The 21,144-nt window shown below is 41.5% G+C and overlaps 2 protein-coding genes across 3 annotated transcripts; both read right to left on the bottom strand.

The window, feature by feature from the left end:
* Positions 1-277: 277 nt before the first annotated feature.
* Positions 278-10,620, bottom strand: LOC110988967 (neuronal acetylcholine receptor subunit alpha-3-like). The gene is made up of 6 exons (XM_022252994.2): positions 10,335-10,620; positions 5,067-5,185; positions 4,675-4,719; positions 2,935-3,044; positions 1,530-2,199; positions 278-1,190 (listed from the first exon to the last, which is right to left on the bottom strand). Exons 1-6 carry the CDS (start codon positions 10,465-10,467, stop codon positions 1,080-1,082), a joined length of 1,188 nt encoding a protein of 395 aa, XP_022108686.2. The 5' UTR covers positions 10,468-10,620; the 3' UTR covers positions 278-1,079.
* Positions 10,621-11,855: 1,235 nt separating this feature from the next.
* Positions 11,856-20,585, bottom strand: LOC110988968 (neuronal acetylcholine receptor subunit alpha-3-like). Of its 2 annotated transcripts, none has more exons than XM_022252996.2 (6): positions 20,445-20,585; positions 16,537-16,661; positions 15,897-15,941; positions 15,527-15,636; positions 14,156-14,834; positions 11,856-13,507 (listed from the first exon to the last, which is right to left on the bottom strand). In XM_022252996.2, exons 1-6 carry the CDS (start codon positions 20,461-20,463, stop codon positions 13,412-13,414), a joined length of 1,074 nt encoding a protein of 357 aa, XP_022108688.2. In that variant the 5' UTR covers positions 20,464-20,585; the 3' UTR covers positions 11,856-13,411. The 2 variants fall into 2 exon arrangements, with proteins under 2 accessions (XP_022108688.2, XP_022108687.2); XM_022252995.2 differs by lacking the exon at positions 20,445-20,585 and adding an exon at positions 19,421-19,772.
* Positions 20,586-21,144: the final 559 nt, after the last annotated feature.

Raw genomic sequence — 21,144 nt, 5'->3', positions numbered from 1 at the left:
TTCAAATGCTAGTATAAACAAAATATAACCCAATTTCTAGAACGGGTTTTAGAACGATAATACACACAGGATTTTATGTGGACCCCACAGTATGAGCACAGTTTCAGCCATTCGGGCTGAATGGGGGAAAAGCCTCATGCATTGAGGTTAAAATATAAATGAAGATAAAATACATTTTAACAAAACTTTCATGTACATTTGAATCTGTCGTGCACTGCAAGAGTTCATTTCGCCGACTTAATTAAACCCCAGTACATAGAGGATACCACTGTTTGACTGTGTTTCGAGCTTATGTTTTCTTTTTCAAAAGTAGCTCAGAGTATGTCCAAATAAATCAAAGCACATTAAAAAAATGCGTGCCCTGCAATCTCATGACCGCCGCGATCTACATATCTCACGATATTGTGTGAAATGGCATAAACGATGACGTGATCACATGATAAGTAAAGTTTGAATATTCATCGACGACCATTTAGCATCTTTATCCAAGTTACATTTTGACAATCTGAATTTGCAACATTTCATTTAAAGATAGCTTCAATCAATTTGTTTTAATGTAAACTTATTTTCAACTATTGTTCCAAGACGTTGATAGGGCGTTTTATTGCCTTTGTTGTTTTTATGCTAACGAGTATTTCCATATTGGTGAGCACAACAGTTGTGATCATGTACCAGGCGCAGGAAGAAAGCCTCAATGTAACACTGGACTGTACAAAATATTGACTGATGAGAAAATGCAAGCTTACTACTAATGTATTCATATCAACATTTCACACAACTCAAAATACAATTTAAGGTCCATATGTTAAAAATGAATTATAATATGACAGGAAAAGTGCTCACTTTTCAACTACATAATTTTATTTACAGAGAAGGAATTTGCTGTAAAGAGGCTCTCTTCACAGAGCAATGTGGCTGAAGAACACTACCACAGATCAGATCCGCCACACAACATAACATCTTAGAAGATACATCCCACTCGTATGCTGGATTAATGATTTTGGGTCAAACCAACGTTGAAACAATATAAAAGCAACTGTGGATTGTAGCTCTCAGTTTAAAAGGAATCGTGAGAAAAGTCATTTGAACTCGGTGTTTGGATTGAGGATGACGCCCCCAGCGACAGCAAAGATGAAGGTGAAGACCATGAAGCAGCCAATATCGATGAAGCGAGCGATTCGCGTCATTCCCTGTATGTGGAAAAAAGTGGATGGTGTTGGAAGTCTGCGTTAGAGTTGAAATCTCAAATGCATAAAAACGATTAGCATACGATAGACATTAACTTTTGCCATTATTTTCCTGATTACCTGCCGGATATCGGCGCTTAGCAGCGTCGGAAAATCAAAATAACTGGTGAATGAATCCCATATTGTTGTTTCTAAATACATATAAAAGTTCTCCAGTGTGAATAATTTAAAATTTCGGATTGTGATTTGCAGGTTAAATAAACTGTATTTTATATCAATAATTCTTGATTTACTCGCAACGTCCGTTCACAGAAAGAACATTTTTGTAACGAGGTAACCTACCGTATTGGTTTTGGTCTGTGTTATAAACTCCTCCCCGTTGCTGTTCCCCCGTACACCACGAGACAGGTTTAGGGACAAGACACTCTCGACAACTGCGAAGAAGGCCAAGAAAACGCTAAAGCAGAGGAAGTCAGCAAGATAGGGTGCATCTGGGCCACGGATGGGTACGGTGAGGTTGAGTTGGAAGAGCTGGAGGAGAATGCAGAGGAGCAAGATGGAGACAAAGAGGATTCTCTCGCCACAGTGAGGAGGGATGAGGAAACACAGCAGGATGAGGAGAGAGGTGACAACAGAGGGCGCCAGTACGCGAACTGTGTACTCCTGAGCCTGGCGTTTCACGATCATGCTGAATGCCAGACTGTGGTAAAGTCCGTTGCAGCAAGGATACTTGTTCTCATGTCGGGCCGCCGTGAATTCCTGTACTTGCCACTCAGGGTTGGGCAAGACTTTTGTCACAGTAGGTCTAATCTCCAACGGTCCCTCAGGGAGGGTGAGGTTGATTACAGAGGCGTCGTGCTTCCAGGATTCCACGTTAAGGGTGCACCTTTGAGTGTCGAATGGGTAGTAAGCGAAGTGCATAGCGCATGGGACGGCCAGTCGCATCTGAGGGTAGTGATAGATGGTCCCGTCAAAATGGACACGCAAGCTAACTTCTTCCTTCTCCAAAATTCTACATCAAGGGAGAAAATAGTAAAGGCATTTACAGGACATTGTGTTTTTTATGCCAATAAAAATTTCAACGATCATGAGCAAAAACTGATATAATTTCCGGCAAAAGTCTTTATTCATTTAATTTAATGATGCTTCAGCATCAAAAGTTACCCGACTGGGAGGAGGGGGCTGCAATCGCAATCAAAACTATCAGGTATCCGGCTGTGAGATGGTCAAAAATAGCCCAGTTATTTGAGGGCTAAATGGTCCATAGAATTAATTTTTCTCAGACACTGTTTTTTTTGTGTGCATTTTTATACTCTTCTCCAATATAGGAAATTATTCGATATCTCTTTAAGATTAAGTTTATTGACAAGTGCAATTTCTTAAATTAACAATTTTAACTAGTCCTTGATTTTCCAAGTAATTGGGGCGCTGTGCCACTGTGGTATCATTTAGATAAGTAAGAAAAAACTAACTGAAAATAAGAGTAACAGAAAATTAAAGTTTTTTTTCATGGAAATGAAAAACACATTGATAACCTTCGCGCCATAACATTCTCAAAACTATCTTACGCACGTGAAATATAAGTTACAGCAAGAGTGCGGGAGTTAAATACATGTAAAATTATTCTGAAAACGATGTACTTTCATCATGAAATTGTAGGTGGTCAAAGGGTAGCCTTAAATTAGTGCAGCCCATGGGCGTACCCATGGTCACATATATTCAATATAAACAATGTACATGTACTCACTGAGCATGGGGTCTAATGTCAGGGTACCAGAGTTTGTCTGGTGGTACATCCATGAACACAATTCCACCGAAGTTGGATGGCTCCCATTGGGCACGCGGGTCAACCCATTTCTGTAAATGCGAAATCGGTCGTTTAATTTGCTGCCTACATTTTCTGGCGAGGATATAAAATTAAAAAAAAAACCGAGCAGCGAAATCTTATCGTTTTTCGTTTGAACATGAAAACCAACGAAAAATCGACACAAAAGCGTTTTCTCGTTTTTCCTTTTAGAAAACGAAGAACTAAACAATGGAAAGCACGTTTTCTACTCTAAATCACGAAAACGACGATCACTTGTTTTTCGTTCTTAAACGAATAACAGGATAATCTGCAAATAAACTCTATGAAGAATCAGAAATAGTGCCTTTTTCATTTGACAATATACACTGTACGTGTACAGCGTATAGAAAGCTTATAGCCTATCAATTTACTCGAATTAACATATAGGAGGCATATCTCATATTCTAAAAAGCAACTTTTATCTCAAGAAATGAGCTGTCAAAGATATCTACAAGTCTTGGGGGTGTTACAAATTGCTTCTCTTGCCAACTTCTCCACGCGCACGAGCTTGAAGGGAAACATGATCTGATCAATGTTGAATGTAGTACAACTAGTGCGAAGACTGTTGAAGTATTGAGGGGGGTGGTTTGCAATTTTGGCTCACCTGCAGAGTCAGTGTCTCGTAATGGACCACACTTTACAGCAGAGGAGTTTCGGCTGTTCTTTGGCAAAAATGGAATCCAGCATACTTTGGTCCCACCCTATACCATACTGCATTGAACGGTGCAGCCGAGAGAAGTGTTCAAATTGTAAAGAGAGCACTGGAGAAATATCTAGTTGAAGATGGTTTGGGGAAGAATTCTAAGGCTCGATTCGTCATCGACTAGACAATTTCTTGTTGTCATATCGCATTACTCCTCAGTCTTCGACAGACTCTTCACCAAATGAATTGCTGTTTACGCTTGCTCCTAGAACCAGATTCAGTTTGTTGAAACTAGATGTCCTTGCGAAGGCACGTGAACGACAAAACAAAACCAGGCTACTCATGATACCCATAGTATGAAAATAAGAAAATTTGCTCAGGGAGAGAAAGTTATGGTTCAAAATTAGAAGAGAGAAAAAACATGTCAGAGGTGTCGTTGCAAAAAGGTTGGGTCCTTTGACTTAGCCTACCAAGTGAAGATCGGAGAAAAACTCCGACACTGCCATGTTGATCACTTACTTTCCGTAGGAAAGGCGAATGTGCCAACTGAAAATGTTGGAACAAGCTTACCGCCATCATGAGAAACAGGCTATATGCTGCCACAAGCTTTAGCTAACCAAGTAAATGGTGAGGATTTGTTACCATTTACAAGTGTGCCTGCCGAGCAAGTAATTGGTGAGGATTTGTCACCAATTCCAAGTGTGCCTGTCGAGCCCCCCGGCGTTTTGACAAAAGAAGTCGGGAAGTTCTACGAAAGGGCAGGTCGCCGGAGTGACTGTGACAGTTCTTGTACTTGGATATAAAACAGACAGTAAGACCGATTCAGCATCGACTGTCTAGGGCTACATCTTGAGGTACTCTGCGCATATTGAATTAGAAATGCGTGAGCCATGACATTGGGAGTTATCAACATGAATTATTCATCGACTGATCGGAATACCGCATGACGTATGCGAGAGTCCACTTTCTTTTTACTGGCTTGTGGTGTAAATACTTGCCATTTCTGCATAAACTGAGATCCGCATGATGTTTTCCTTCTCGTTCTGAAAATAACAAGAAGTATCAATCTGAGAGTTTTCGCTAATCGTTGTACTGAAACAAAAACTTTTGATCTCTGTAGTGCTTTATTAACACGGGGATACATTCGAATCGAGGGCAAGGGGGGAACTGAATCACGCTACTGCTTTCCCGATCATCATGAAAATCCAACAATGGAAAATTTACACGCTTACAGTTTCAATTAATTTAATATCAAGCTATTCAGCCAAATGCTTTTAAATTGTTCATTGATATTTTTATGTATATCCCCTTTTTCTTTTTTTAAACCCCTCCCCCGTTTTCGGGGTGTAGAGTTTTCTCCATCAGAAATTAACTTGTGTGTCGGTCGTACCACACTGTCAATGCTGCTGAGGTCAAGACCGTAAGTGACATTCACGGGCATCCTCGGCGGAATGACAAGCGGGTGATGCGTTGTTGTCAACTGAAGGATCAGCTTTATATAGTAACTTTCTGAAATGAAAAAAACAAATAAACAACAACTCTGAAGGTTTGGTAAAAAGCTTATGTAAGCTTACCATCCCCAATCTACCTCCACCACCCCGATGGCTGAAAGCAACATCTAAACCCTTCGCCATTAATTATATCAGGGTGGGCGGAATCAAAGCCCCCATCCCCGACATTTTCTCCGATGTCTCTGAAATGTACTTCTTTTTCTCCGAACCTTCAGGAGTTTTCCAGTGATTTCTCATAATTACTCATTTTGACAACTGACACCATATTTATGCAAATTGGACCAGCTGTTCTCGCAAAATGTCCATTCAATTTCCCCGGTCTTAACAGCCAAAAATTTTAACCTTTTTCATATACTAAACAGGGACAAACTATCTCTGGATATTCACTTTAAGTGACAATAACAAAACCCAGCCAAATGTCGAACTGATTGAAACTGAACAGACAGTCACAGAGTTAAATGAATGCTATTCCATACACACAGTTTCAAAACGATCGGTCAGAAAACACCTGTCTATCCCCGAGGGCGCCCTGTATCATTAGTTTTTGGCACTTTTTTAGGGAGAAAAGGCACACATCCAAAACCACATTTAAAAAAGCAAACTACATTTTGAAAATACAGTTACAGTTTAATCTATGGCTTTGAATGGACACCTGCCAATTCTAGGGCTTTCATTCATGACTGTGCATGAATAACCCGTGTATACTGGTTATGAGTGGAAATCCGAATTACTAATTTGGCGTTTGTTAAGAGAAATGATTTTTGCTTTGTTTTCACTGAAGTTCTTGCGTAATTTTACGGCCACTCCAAAGACATCGTTGCATCATGCCGTTTTCATGCACAGCTACTAGGGAAATACAGAATGGTCAATACCTGTGTTTGATTTTTAGAAACTTTTGAGAAATGACAGGTACATTTTGATAGTATTCTATTTGAGTTCGAAAAGGGACATATACTTGACTAAGTAATGGTGACTTTTGCCTTGCCATTTTTGTAACTCGAACACCGATATTAAACTTGTGGCCAACGTGAGGTACGGATTGACAAAAATGACAACATTAAGTTTCAGTCAGATCAAATTCAAATGTGACCCGATGCATCGAAAATCAGGAATAAGTCGCAAATTGACTTTTTGAGATTTGTACATGGTCAGAAAAAGAATTTTATAGGCTTTCAAATGGTACATATTACAAGTGTGTTGATGGTAACCTTTCATACATAAACTTTTAAAATATAGAGAAACCACAAAATCGTTTTTTTTAACATGTGGCCATATCCCCACTTTACACAGCCATTACGTGAAACGGCCTCGGCGACTTATTCCTAATCACGATGTACTGGGTCACAAATGTAACGTGGGTTACCGTGGGTTGAAAACTGAGGGGCTTTGCGCCGGCGTGATATACAGATTTTGTATGCAGCTTTTGCGGCGAGAATGGGGTAAAGGCAAAAGTTTGACTGATTTAAAATCAATTGGATTCTCGATGTTCTAACAACTACAGGGATTGTTTTATCATTTTGGTGCTTGTATATTTCGGGCAGACCTGTGTGGCCAGTGATTGATCAACCTTTCACAAAAAGTGCGGCAGTTGCAACGCATTTTTTGCATCGTTGGGGTGAGCCAATTTTAAGATTAAGCCAACATACGAGTGGGACATATCTTTGGTGAGAATTTGTCTTTGAAAATATCACATTACTCGGCAGTTGAAAACAAACGAAATTTGTAATTATGACACTGAAAATGTATTTTTATTAATAAATTGAGGTGAGTAGGGCCCGACTTTGCCACCCCTTGATCTGTTACTTCTGAACCATCAATAATAAACATTCCCTACGCAACTGCTTGATATCGATTAGAAGAACTGGACACGAGCACGGTTGGGATCGGTTTTATTGTCGAAAATTAGGAAATTAAGATTATAAAAGATTAACATTATAAAAGAAAATAAATCAGCATCAATCCTGTAGCGCACTGTAATCAAGCCTAGAAAATTGCCTTGTGGGTTCTGCGCCCAGGGTAATGAAATAAAAATGTGGTGAGTGAAAAATCCAAAAGTTATGCGGTGTTGACCAAGCATTCAGGCGCACGGACTCCTGAAATTCGCAAGGAATCGCAGTTACCGGCTTCCATATAGGACTCTTCTGGGATCTCGGGGTTCCCGGCCCACCGCACTTCCTCCCTGCCCATCCATTTAACCCAAAAAGGGTCGAGCGACCATGCAAGGGAGGAAACGAGACAAGCCCCTAAGCCCTGGCCGCCGAGTCGGCCATACGTCTCGAACCTGTACTAAGGCGCTCACCTGGACTTCGCGGACAGTGCCAGCCGCAGAGCTTATCCAGTAGGCTAAGGTACTGCTGGTATTTGACAGGGGTGAATTAGAGTCTCTTATAGTTGCTGACTGACAGCAAGCCTTGGGAAAATAAAAAGCCACCTCTGGGAATCGAACCCACTGCCTATCGATCTGATAACCGCGACCTTAACCATTTGGCCATTTCAGACAAGTTGTATGTAGACGTTCATATTAAGAAGATAAAACCATTGACCTTACTGCACCTTGCTATGTGAAGACAGAGTGATTAAAACGCTAGAATAGCGTATAACACTACACTACATGTACACACAAATAATGGTGGTCAACATTAAATGTTCTCCTTGACAGCTTCTCCTTATTATTTTGGATGTGCGTGTTAATGTGGGCAAGTGCCTGGTGAACGTCTGGACACCTGGCTACATGCCCGAACTCTTTCATAAGATTTTGTGAATTGGTCGGAAAGGGGACGTATTTTCGATTTCTTTACTTGTACAAAATTACAGCCGAACGTTGAATCAGGAACCCAATAGTTCTGCTAATGTTATGTGTGGCGGGTCTGATCTATGGTGTAGCTCTTCAGACACATTGCCCAGTGAAGAGAGCCTGTACAGCAACTTCCGTCTCTATAAAGATGTAGCTGAAAAGTGAGCAATTTTCCTGTCATGTATATTCATTTTTAACATGAGGACTTTAAGTTGTGGTAGTTTCAGTTGTGAAATGTTGATGTGAATACACCGGTGTGCTTCTCCTTATTACTTCGTGCATTTTCTCATCAGTCCTTTTTTTTTACAGTCCAATCTTTCACTGAAGCTTTCTCCCGGGATAGCCGCTCACAGTTGTGTCCATGAATATGGAAATTATCATTCGCATGAACACAAATAAAGGAATTTTGAAACAAACGGTGAAAGTATGTTTAACTGAGACGGACAGGTGTATTTTGAAGGTTACTTTCAAACTGTAGGCCTAACTTGGATAAAGATGCAAGATGGGTTTTCAATGAATATTCAAATTTTATTTATATATCACGTGATCACGTCATCGTTTATGCCATTTCACAAATGTCAGTCTGAGTACAAGCCAGTTTTAGAGCAAAGATTCTAAAGGTCAAGACTCTGGCCCGCAATCCGTAAGACTAAGGTCAAGGCTTAACCCTCAAGGTTAAGGCCCTGCAGAGTAAATTTACTACAAAACTATAAAACATGTCACATCATAACGAATCATGACTTAAGTATCGTCAAATAATTGGCAAAAAAATTCAATGCCAGCCTATTCGTTATTTTATTTACAGTGATATAAAATTCCGTGATTGATAGATAATAATGCATTGAGCTCTGATTGATAAGATAAGATCACGGTGTGGAAAGTGAGGCAATTCTAATTAGCAAAACGTCGGTTTCCGAGCTCAGTAGGCCCCTATACTCAGAGAGACGTGATCTACAGTCCACACCATAGATCAGAGAATATTCTGCAATCCTGTCCAAAATTGTTGGGACACGTATCAATAGGCACTGTTACGCTCCCCAGGTCCTCCTATCCCCGGTCAATGTTTTCATCTCGAGCTGGAGCGCAGGCCGCGCACTCATGAGACCCAACATTGGGTGGAGCCCAACGAGAATTGGCCAGGACTGTCATGAATGCAGTTCATATTTAAAGTTAGGTACCGGTAATTTGCAGAGGCTGGTGTGATTCTGTAATACAAGTAGTAGGCCTAATATCGCTTTAGAAACAAAGAGACGACTACAGCGCATGTAAGTCAACATGTCGCGAGAACAGTGCACTGACTGCTGTCGTTTATTGCTTGTTTAGAAGTATACAAAGTGTGTGCTAATTTTGAGATTTCCCCTGCCAGATACTTAATATCATCCATCAACATATGCCGCCATCTACGTAGCCATCAGATTCTAGGCAGAAAATCATAGCATGGGTTCAATGCCTAACGTCTCGAATAACGTCTGGCGATGCAGCGGGATCAGCAACCCACTGACGAAAACAAGTGGACCCTTGTTTGAAGGTCACACCCCGTCATCTGCACAGGTCACAGGTGCAGCGTCTGCTCTGGCGAAAGTTTTGACGGATTAGAGCAGGGGACCTTAACTTTCTTTTATGTGGAAAACGTCAAGGAACAGAACTGTCAGACTTACGCAGCTTCGCACCCAGAGTCTGTGGACGGGCGGAATGTATCAAGCGCGTATATTGCTGGACTTGACATTTGAAAGGCGATACCAGACATCGAAAATTAACCAAAATGAGTGAAATTTGGTTATCACTTACCCCAGTCGGACCACTTGTGATTTGTAAACTAAGACCCCACCCAATTCAGCTGGTTTACAACAAAAGTATGTTAAAGAAGTTGACGGGACAGTCAAATGTCCCATCTGTTGTAGCTAACTTAGTCTATCACAATTTAAGTCCCTGCAAATCCATCCAGAAGGCAGATCACAAGCCGTTCAAAAATCAACTGAGACGAAAGCATTATACATATACTTGTTCACCCCACTAAATATACTTGTCTTCGGCCCACTACTTGTGACTGGTTTTGTTTGATTAGAGGGTCCGTGTTTTTATGAACGGACTTGTGAAGGAGCTCGTGTAGGCACTAGGCTGTGATGGACTCCACTGCTGATTTCTCAAAACCTTCATTCAAATTTCCCTTGTGTGTCCACTTGCACTTGAAATGCGTCCATACATCGTGAATGGTTAAAAAAAACAGACCGGCACTGTGACACACACAATGCACAACACGAAAACTGTGTGTGCTCGATTGAAAACTTTCCGCGAGGGGTCTGAGAGTCCTCGCGACTGGTAAAGTGAACAAAAACCACCATGAAAGGCTAACCTTCTCCCCAAACGTCAGTCCATTCACTGTAACTTGCTTGTCCTTCGCTGTCGGTTGGATGTGTTCCTAGCTCTGTGGTTGGATACAGCATGCATAGTCCCAACAAGACCACTGCACCGCCACGGAACGCCATTTCTAATTAAAGTCGGTTGGGTGTGGACGTCGGCAAAAGATCGGCTAACCAGGGAGAGTTTCCTCCCAAGTGCACGCAAACTCCGTTTGACAGCATAACCCCGCGATGAACCACAGGGGGGGGGAGGGCTTATCATTACTCAGTGGCGATACCCACAATGCAGTAGATCTGCGGTGGCGAATTCCTGTCGCGTTTGATTCTATTTTCGTTGGAGTCAGGGTTGAAGGCTGAAAAAGAAAAAGAAAAAGTTTTTTTCGACCTTGGGAAATTCTAAAAGGATTCGACTCGTGGCAGATTTGTTCTTCGTAAAAGCTTGGTTGCCTGGAACATATGTCTGTTTAAGACTTAGAGTGGCCTTTTCCCATTTTTTTTGTTTGCATGCCCTTATGTAACATAGATCACTGTGTTACTTTGAGCTTCGTCCATGGTAATATGACAAAAAATCCTGTGGGTTAATGTTCTTTTATTATTTACGACACACCTGGTCTCCCTTTCATCATGCGATGACACAACGGCGCCTCGTCCCCGTTGCATCGGACCGTTACATCGTTCCTTCGCGACATCTCGCGAGTTTTTTTTTACATAAATACCTGGTGTTATTTTGTGCCGTTTCCCATCGCGTCACGTGATGGCAGGTCCGCATCTTGTCACTCTTATAAATGTCATTCCCTTGGGCGGGATTTTGAGAGAGGGTAACTGAAAGACTAGATGACCATTGACTCTGTTTGGGAGGAATTAGAGTTCAGTTGGTTTTCAAGATTAAAATAGATCTGTTACTTTTCCTTTCGCGAGGTTTTCGTTCTGTTTCTCAATCGATCCGCACCGTCGACTGAGTTTTTGCGGGGATGGCCCCTGATGTATTTAAGGGCAATGTACCTTGGAGTGAGCTATTTTAAACATAATTCTTTCGTCCTGCGGTTTCTCATTCAAAAATGAGTGTTGAAAGATTTTAAACTAAACTGCACGTCTGAAACCGTAAACGGTGAATCTGCCGGTTATTGTGAGAACCTCATGAACACTCAGTCACAGAAGAGATACCGTAACCTTTCCGAAGTTCGTCTGGGTCACTACGTCTACCTGTGTTGGAGTAAATGTTGAAAATTGAATTTGAAGCCTGTCATGCAAGACAGCTATCCGCAGAGCCGAAAGTAATTGGCAGTCGTCGACTTCCGCTCAGCACGTAGCTAAATGTGTGGGGTCAGTTGTTTGCTGCGAGTTCTGTTTCAAACGGGACACGTATTTGTCTTTTTGTCTACCTGAGTTTAAAAAGTCGTCTGCTGACGAAAATCTAAATATTGAATAGCATTGATTGGCTGGTCTGTTTATGTTTTATAAAGTGCAGTGAATGCCCCTCGTACTGATAAACATTCTCCCCAAATAAAAATATCCTGATCACCTTTCCACCTCTGGGGTCGATTTTTATTCGCTATAATAAGTAAAAATGTTTGTCAATGTAAGTCAAAAGTCTGTTGTATTTTACAGTAATAACTAAAACAGGAGCCCTATACCTAAAGGTGATAGAAAGCCCCACTTGACACTGAATTTAGTAAAGTTTCTAGTTTACAACGTATTTAAGTTTACTATTTTAACAATTTACTAGTTTACTACGTAGTTTGTATTAAATAATTTTGAAACAATACAAAGGACTGCTTACCCTCATCCATGCTCATCTTATTGTAGTATATTGGCAAAGCACAAGGATTAATGTGAGCACACTTCAGATTTTGTTCAATATGCCGAAAAGAATAGTTTATCCAAATGTATATCGTTCGAGGTATTTTTTATCCATTCACTAATTACACTAAACGTGCAAATCGTCTTTATTTCACAGAGAGAGAACAAGATCCCTTTACCTGAAATTTTATGGGAAACCATCATAATTTTGCATCACAAGGAGCACAAGGTAGAACATCTGGTAAGTGAAATATTACTTAATTTACCATTATATGCCTAGATGCAACCTTTTTTCACGGAAGAATGTGATATGATACATACGAGTACAGAACTTATTTGCCAATCAAAAGTGTCTGAAAAATTAAAGCGATAAAAGCACTTTCAACTTGCCGATTGTGATTCCATAGCTGAGTCACAGAACATGCACTGAACAAAGACACTTCAGGCATTCAGAACGTCAATCCAAAGCTTGTTTTGATATTCTATCTTCTTAAGAGAATAAGCCATGATAGAATGACCACTCATAGTGAAACGCCACTCTGAATTTATCTAATATCTTACTAAACAAAGGAACCTAACTTCAGGCGTATTACAAATCAACAGTCTTCAGATCCATGTGCACTAGAGAACCATCTTAACACAACCATGTGTGTAGTCTTGCATCATCTGGTTTCTACTGGCTATATCCCTGCCTTTAGAGATAAATTCATTCAGCGTAAGGTTAAAATTCCCGAGATGAGAGTCCGCCTCGAGCACAAGCACCCCTCCGGAGTCATCGGCTGAAAAGAGCCATGCATGTTGGTCGGGAGTACTCATTTTTTTGTTGGCAACAACCACAAGGCATGAATTTCATAGTTGTGTGTGAACCGGCGAAGTGCAGTTCCTACCACAGGAGCTTACGTTGCTAGGAAAATTGCGCTCTGTCTTGGTCTAGCGCAGGGCTCATAGCAAAAGCTGACTTTGACTTGGTACCAGGGGCGAACATTAATCCATTATGCCATGTACACGCACATATATTGGTGTGTGTGACCGTCAGGTGACGTATGTGTATACACTTTGAACATAATAGCTGATCCCTTAAACAACAATAATCTTTGTGACTGACTAGCCATTGCAAGCTGATAATGACCCTAAACGAAGGAGAGGGACATTCGCATTGCTCCCAAACATGGTCTGATGATGTGGTATTGGAAACCCGTGCACGTACAGAGTATTTGTCAACCACTGGTGGACAGAACCTCCGCCTGTGACGTGGCCCAAGAAAAGCCTACTATGGATTGAGGATGACGCCCCCAGCGACTGCAAAGATGAAGGTGAAGACCATGAAGCAGCCAACATCGATGAAGCGAGCGATTCGCGTCATTCCCTGCATAGGAAAAAAAAGGAAAGTGTAAAAACTACATGTATAATGCACTTAAAAAAAAAAGATGACACGCCTTATCTACCACAATTTCTTGCCGCTAGTTTGTCGGCTAACAGCGAGAAAAAAATTAGTTAACGGCCATACGCACTGTTATACAGTCAAGCAAAATTACATTGAAGAGATATCTAATGACAGCCCCAATCGTCAACTGTAATTCCAAGAGCTTTTGATTCGCTATTCTTGAGCGAGATCAACCAACAGGCTAACGTCAACCAAAACCTGACAATCACTTCTTACATTTCTTTCTTGCAGTCCACGCCTGCTGTATGCTCAACCAATGTTCAACTGGTAGCACTAAACCAGGGTTCCAATCACCACCATCCTTAGTGGCTTGAATAGACTAGCCTCGCTAGTCTAACTTCTTAAGCTAGCGTGTGTGATATGCAGGTTGCTCAATAACCGTACTTCTCAACTAAACATGCCCAACATCAAAAAAAGGGGAAATTTCGCACAGGCAAACAAATATCATTTATCCAATATCTCAAGTTGTGTTTTGCATGCATATGTTAGTCAGATAAGACAACAATCCTCAATTTAACATGCCTCAAAAGACAGGCGAAGATTTCCATAACAGAGAAATATAAAACTTACGGTATTGGTCTTGGTTTGCATTCCAAACTCCTCTCCATCTCCACGAGAATTATTGCTACTACTCCCCCTCACACCTCGAGACAGATTCAAAGACAACACACTCTCGACGACTGCGAAGAAGGCCAAGAAAACGCTAAAGCAGAGGAAGTCGGCAAGATAGGGTGCATCTGGGCCACGGATGGGTACGGTGAGGTTGAGGTGAACGAGCTGGAGGAGAATGCAGAGGAGCAAGATGGAGACAAAGAGGATTCTCTCGCCACAGTGAGGAGGGATGAGGAAACACAGCAGGATGAGGAGAGAGGTGACAACAGAGGGCGCCAGTACGCGAATTGTGTACTCCCGGACTTGCCGCTGCAGCATGATGTTGAACGTTAGGCTAGCGAACGTCTCTTCGCAGCACACATACTTCAGCTCATTCCTGTCCGCCGTGAAGGACAAAAGTTTCCACTGTTGGTTTGGTCGATAGTCGAGCAACCTAGCCGTCCCAGAATAATCCATGGTAAAATTGATCATGGCAGAGTCGTAACTCCAGGACTCCACCTTCAGTGAACATGCTTGGGTGTCGAACGGGTAGTACGCGAAGTGCATTTCGCAAGGGACAGCCAGTCGTATTGGAGGATAGTGATAGATGGTCCCGTCGTAATACACGAGTAAATTAACTTCTTCCTCCTCCAAAATTCTATATTGATGAAGAAAAACAAATTAAAGTACTTAATCTTGGACAAAATCTGGGGAAAATTATTGCCCAGAAAAAAAACAGAGAAAGATTGACCACAACACATAAGTGACTCTACTAAAAATGGCGACAAACCATGAGAGAATGAGTGATAACGAATGCAACTTGATATTTAGTACCAATCACTAGCGGCGGAAACGGAGGCAGGGGGGCCAGTACCCCCCACACACATGCACACCCAGAGCCACTTTTTCGACTGGGAGGGCCTCCCCCACACACAATTGTTGGATGGATTGAGCTATTAATGGCCGATGCCTGACGGTCCAACATCTGGCCCCCACTTCGAAAATCATTTCGCCGCCTAAACTGAAGCGCGATCCATCCAAAGGGAAAGTATGATTTGTAAAAGAAATACTCCGAACTGAAAACTATCAGTCCCAAATTCGGGATTTATAGAATTATTTATATGATTCCTCCTGATTATGGCATGTCTTATTGTAAAAACCCTATGGGATCACAAAATATTACTGTAATGAGCTCGTGCGCAGAAATACAACGATTTGGTGGAATGCACCTTTCCGATATCTATGGTCCTATCAGCCTGGCCATATGCCGACTCTTCCGCGCACGCTGTTCCCGAATGACCTTGTCTTTTTTTTTTAATACGAAGTGGTTCTTTTATAAAGGTTACATACTGAGCATGAGGTCTGAGGTCCGGGTGCCAGACTTGGCTTGCTGGTAGATTGACCACCTTGATTCCATAGTACTCGGATGGATTCCACTGGAAACGATGATCAAACCACATCTGCAAATGCATAGTGTACCCACGTTAACAACTCATGAACAGGCCAAAACGCGTTTGAGTAGAGGTTTCTGACTGGCGCTGAAAGGCGAAAACTGACAATAACCGTTATCGACTAAAATAATTAGGAAAAATCTAATAATTTGCCTTGGCAGTTGTATGCTCGCTTTCACGCCGAGTACATGTGTGAACCGATCATTACTCATGTAAAAATATGCTTTTGTCTTTGATGGCTTCTACTCTGGAGTTGCTGCTATACTCACTATGCGTGTAATAGTGGAAATCCGCAAGATACCTTCCTTCTCGTCCTGAAAACGTAAAACAAAACAACCATCCTCAATTCAGTTACAGGAATACGTTTGATACTTTCTTGATCTGTAACTTTTGTTTTTATTAATCTGAGAAGACCTCAGGACTTCGGTGGTACCAAAGGAGTTCCTCAAGCTATATACTTGGCGGTGGGGATGAGCTAACTTTTCTCCTGATAGTACATTTCATTCACTCCGCTAATTACAGTCAAATTGTTGGAAGTGAGGTAAACTCTTCATTTTGGGAACTCGAGAAGAGAAATGGAAGCGACGCAATACAAGATAACACCTGACGAATAATTTCATCATCAAAGGTGCTTAAAATACATTGAGCCACAATTTTAAAAACTGAACTAAGGGAAGCTTAGAACGCGCCTTATAAAATAGTCTGGCATCGTTTACATTTTATAAAATAGAATCAGGCATCACTATTCAAAATGGCTAAATCCTGAAACAGGCAAAATACGGTGAATTCAAACTTTTCTTTACTTTTTCTTCTTTTCTTTCTTTTGCCTTCTTTGGGGGTATTTTATTTTTGCAATAGTAATTGACCTTTGAATCAAGGCTAACGGACAATTAAATTTGTTAGTCGTACCACACCGTCCACGCTGATGAGGTCTATGCCATAAGTGACGTTCACGGGCGTCCGTGGAATGATCAGCGACTCGTAATGGCTCAGCAGCTCAGTGAGTAGTCTGTGTAGGCCGCCATGCTGCTGGTCTAGTATTCAACGGCAAAATAAAACCAAACAAAATAATAACTCACAAAGAAGGCCAAGTGGAGTCATGGGGCATGCTTGGTAGGGTATTGTCTTACTACACCCCGCCTTGCCCCTAAAACAAGATGGCCGAGAGTTCTGATATCTTTAAAAACCAATGTTTAACCAGAATTGTGTAACTGTTTTTAAAAACTCAAGTTCCCCAAAATTCCTTAAAATTAGGTGTCAGGTCTTCAAATTTGCCGCACATCCTTACCACCCTTCACCCTAAAAGAAATAATTGTTTACTTAAGTTCGAAGCACAGAGTCGTCATTTTGTTTCGCAAGCAACCAAGAAGTGATATTTGAAGAGAAATGCATGATTTTTGACCTATCACGTCTTGAATGAAGTCTCAACACACATCGCGACCACGCTTGACGAACCCGTGTCCGATATCAGACGGTACCCCAATTTGAAGGTCACACTCTCGCCTCCTTTGGAGGTCAAAGGTGCGGCGTTCGTTAGCAGTGAGATCAAGTTGTTCGTCGTCAATAACCGAGCGGTTCATGGGAATGAAAATAGACAAACGTAAACGACTTAGTTGCACAAACTGAGTGGGCATGGGAATACAGTGTGCAGGCCTAGGTCTACAGGCAAAGCCGACAAGGATGTTTGATGTTAAAAGCACCGTGTGAGATAACAGAGGGGAGAATGCTTTATGTGGGGCTGGTCATGTTGGGGGGGGTCATTGTTTGACGTTTGCGTCCACAACTGACAGAGGGCACCTACGTGTATATTCAGCTGCCTCTGTCAGAGTAGTTCCATTTTTCTTGCTTATTATCTTGTTCTTACCTTCAGCAGAATAGTTGATTCCAAAGTTAACTGTTCAGACTCTTCTATTAGTGCCCCTCTTTTCTTTCACTGTCTTTTGGCCATGAGTTGCCTTCATGTACATTTTGTTTCCTTAGTTCAGTGATAGTACACACCTATTTTCTTTTCAGTGTAGGGCCACCAGTCCAGCTGCACGTTTTCATTTAGTTAGGTACATTCTTTGTGTATAGGTGTAAGAAAAAGCCCATCCTTCTTAGTGCCCTCCTTGTAGATTCAGAGGGAAGGAGTCTAGGACAAGTAGATCAGATTGCTTCTAGATAGAGAGAGAGGGTGTATGTTGTGTTGCCACTTGCTAACGTAGTTTGGAGCCTGTGCATCAGCCAACACAGTTACCTGGTGTTGGAGCCGTATACAGTTAAAAACTGTTAAAAAGCTTGACAAAAGTGGTCAAGACAGACCTGCCAAAGTTTTACCTTTTGGCAAAACTATATTAACTTGAGAACGGAACTCGTCGGGAGTTTGGTGGCACGGAAAATTCAACCTGAAAGAAACACTTGAAGAAAACTCATGGCAACAAGGTCCACAAGATGGGAAAACTCGTTCTCATGTGGTCACTGAAAACCACGTCACACAGATGACGGCCTATGAATGACTGGAGGAAGACCTTGCAGGAGAAGAATCTAACAAGAACACATCTGTGAATCTGCAGTATGACTTAGGACCTAAGATTTGAATGTTGATTTTGTATGTTGTAATTTAAAGAACAAAATTAAAGAATAAAGAAAAAGATTGAAGGTAAAGTGTTTAAGTAAAGAAAGAAAGAATTGTACTCTGGAAATGTACAAGAAAAGCAATCTTGTAATCTTGGGTTTTATTAAGTGAATTTATTTACTATTCCATCTTTGTAAGACGAGGACTTTTGTAAGTGAAGAAGTAATCGGAGACAAAGTCTTTTAACCAGACAAAAACATTTCAATTTTGTAAATAAATTGTTAATATTGGAAAGGTTCCTAAGTGAAGTTCAGTTTTTACTTTCCTTTGAATTACTTGTCCCAGTATTGACAGCCTGGGTACCACCAATCCTCAAGTATATTGATTCTGTCAAGCAAAGTGCTTAATTAAATAATGTGTGGCATTGATGTGGTTTAAAGATCACACACACATAATTACAACGTTCAATCACTTGATCTCTTGCGGGAACACTTGTCAACCAACCCTGACTCCCACACCAGGGGGTATCCTGGTGTGGTATCAATACCGTTGGGCCTATTTGAAAAGGTTGGAAGACCCCATTAAGAAGCAGAAACCATGTGGAGGTCCTAGTACATTTTATTTACGGCAAAGGACAAATCAAAGAGATGAAATAGCTTCACTGTGACGGTGACAAGTTGTCACCCCCACACACACACACACATGCAGAAACAAACTCACACACAACCCCACACGTGTACATACCTACTGTGGACATTCCTTTCTTTTCGTGCAGTTAAGAAAACTCAGTGAACTCTTGAACTGGGAACACGATTTTCATCTGGATATTTGTAAAAGGTTTCCTTGACTGTTCCTCTTCCGTTTACGACGGATGACCCCTACCCCAAAATGCCTCTAAACTCTAAACGTGTGTAAGTCCACAGATCGCCTTTCTTTCCTGCACCGTGTGGACATCTTTTGTTCATGTATGTAAGGTTAGTGCACACACAGTTGTATATGAAACAAAAAATTCTAACCCCAGCATCAAATCCCTATTCCTCATCAAATGCTGAGTGGAGGAAATGACCTGAAATATGGTGTCTGTTAATACGGGTTAATACACCATGTTTCTTGCTCACTTAGCATTGCAACACGGTGACAGGCTTCCTCGTTCGACACGCCCACAAAAAGGATCTATTTGAGTCGACTTTTCTGGTCCTGCTTGCAAAGTAAAATGCTTGGATATTTCAAAAATCTCACCTTGTAAGTCGGCTTGCCCTCCGGGCCCAGTCAGATACAACAAACACAGTCCAACCAACACCACTATACCACCTTGGAACGCCATTTTTCCTTATGCCGGTATGTATGGCCTATCCAACGCGGCGGTGAAGTTTTTCCTCACGAACTTTTATTGCATGTACTGTAGGCCTACATGTGACAGGGCATCGCCCCGAACACACTACAAACAGGAGTGCACTGAACCATTTCAAGTTTCATTGAAAATAGTGTAGAATCAACAAAGTTTGGAGCCCCATGGTAGGCAACTGAAGTCCCTGAGGCCTCTCAAACAAAAAACAATGTGTTGTTTGGTCCTTCAGATTTCATTTGATTTTCAATTTTTAGTAGGTTAACCAATGAATTTTTTAAAATATCCGCCAAAAACAAACTCAACCCCCCCAAAAAAAGGAATGTTCCCAAGTCTTCTCAGCTGCCATTTTTCAAATGACACCCCTCATCTTCCGTGGGCTCTTCTGATAAATTTTCAGTCACATTTTCGTTTGCTTTGCCCCCAGATGGGTGCCCCTGAATCTACAGAGATGATCCTGGACCATACTGACACAATCCAAAAATTTCTTGGCCCAAACAGACCCATCTTTTCGCAAGAAATTGTGGGAGTATGGCCAGAATCATCTATGTAGATTCGGGGGGCCCCCATCTGGGGGCAAAACAAACAAAAATGTGTTTGAAAATTTGTCAGAAGAGCCCGAGGAAAGTGAAGGATGTCATTTGAAAAATGGCTTCTGGAGAAGACATGGGAGCATTCACCTAGGGGGTTGTTTTGGCAGATAATTTTAAAAATTCATTGGTTAACCTACTAAAAATTGAAAATCAAATGAAATCTGAAGGACCAAAGAAGACAATTTCTTTCGAGAGGCCTCAGGGACTTCAGGTGCCTGCCAAGGACTCCAAATTTGGTTGATTTTACATTGTTTTCAATGGAGGCTTTTTTTGGAGCTTGAATTAATTCAGTGCACCCATAGAATGCGGTAGTCGATTTACTTACTCGGCTCGCGGGTCGGCATGTCACGGCATCTTGCTGCGATGCAGGGCCTGAGCTTGTTCCTTGTTCGATCAGTGGTGTAACACAATACTGTTCAAGCAGTTGCGATTTGCTTTCGTTTTCTTCGATTTTGTTTTCGGGTGGTAGGATTTGAAAAGGCTCTAGAATTGATCGACCTTGGGAAATATAAAGGTCTGTGTCTGTGATGTGTTTGTGTTGAGGGGGCGGACACAATGACTCTCAGCAGACTCTAGAAATGGCATTAGGGACTAAGCTTGTATGATTTACATACGCAAGGATCCTGGGGCATCAACGAGGGTCATGCATGCCCCTCTCCCCCTCCCAAAATGGAAAAATCGTTTAGTTTTCTGAAAATTAATAAGAGAAAGCCGATTTAGGGGTGAGGTCCTATGCGCGAAAAGCCAACAAATTTAGCCAAGCTATAACAGGTTACTCATAGAAATTCCCCATATTTTTGCCTCTCCAAAAAATGTCACCCCCTTACAAAAAGTGACATTTTAATTATCACCTCAATTTACCATTGTTTCAGTCAGCCAGATCAGAACTTGAAGAGCGCCCTCTGTAGTTTATAAGAAAGACAGAAACACCATGCTTGTCAGGCAGTAATGTTTTTCTATCAGAAAATTTTGTCCAAAATGTGACCAGTTTTTACAGCTTATACGGAGAAATTTCACCGGACCCC

This window comes from Acanthaster planci, linkage group LG01 (genome assembly GCF_054643075.1).
Source record: "Acanthaster planci isolate LZ-2023a linkage group LG01, COTS_SCS, whole genome shotgun sequence".
Classification (NCBI taxonomy): domain Eukaryota; kingdom Metazoa; phylum Echinodermata; class Asteroidea; order Valvatida; family Acanthasteridae; genus Acanthaster; species Acanthaster planci.
This window is presented reverse-complemented; position numbering and strand designations above follow the sequence as displayed.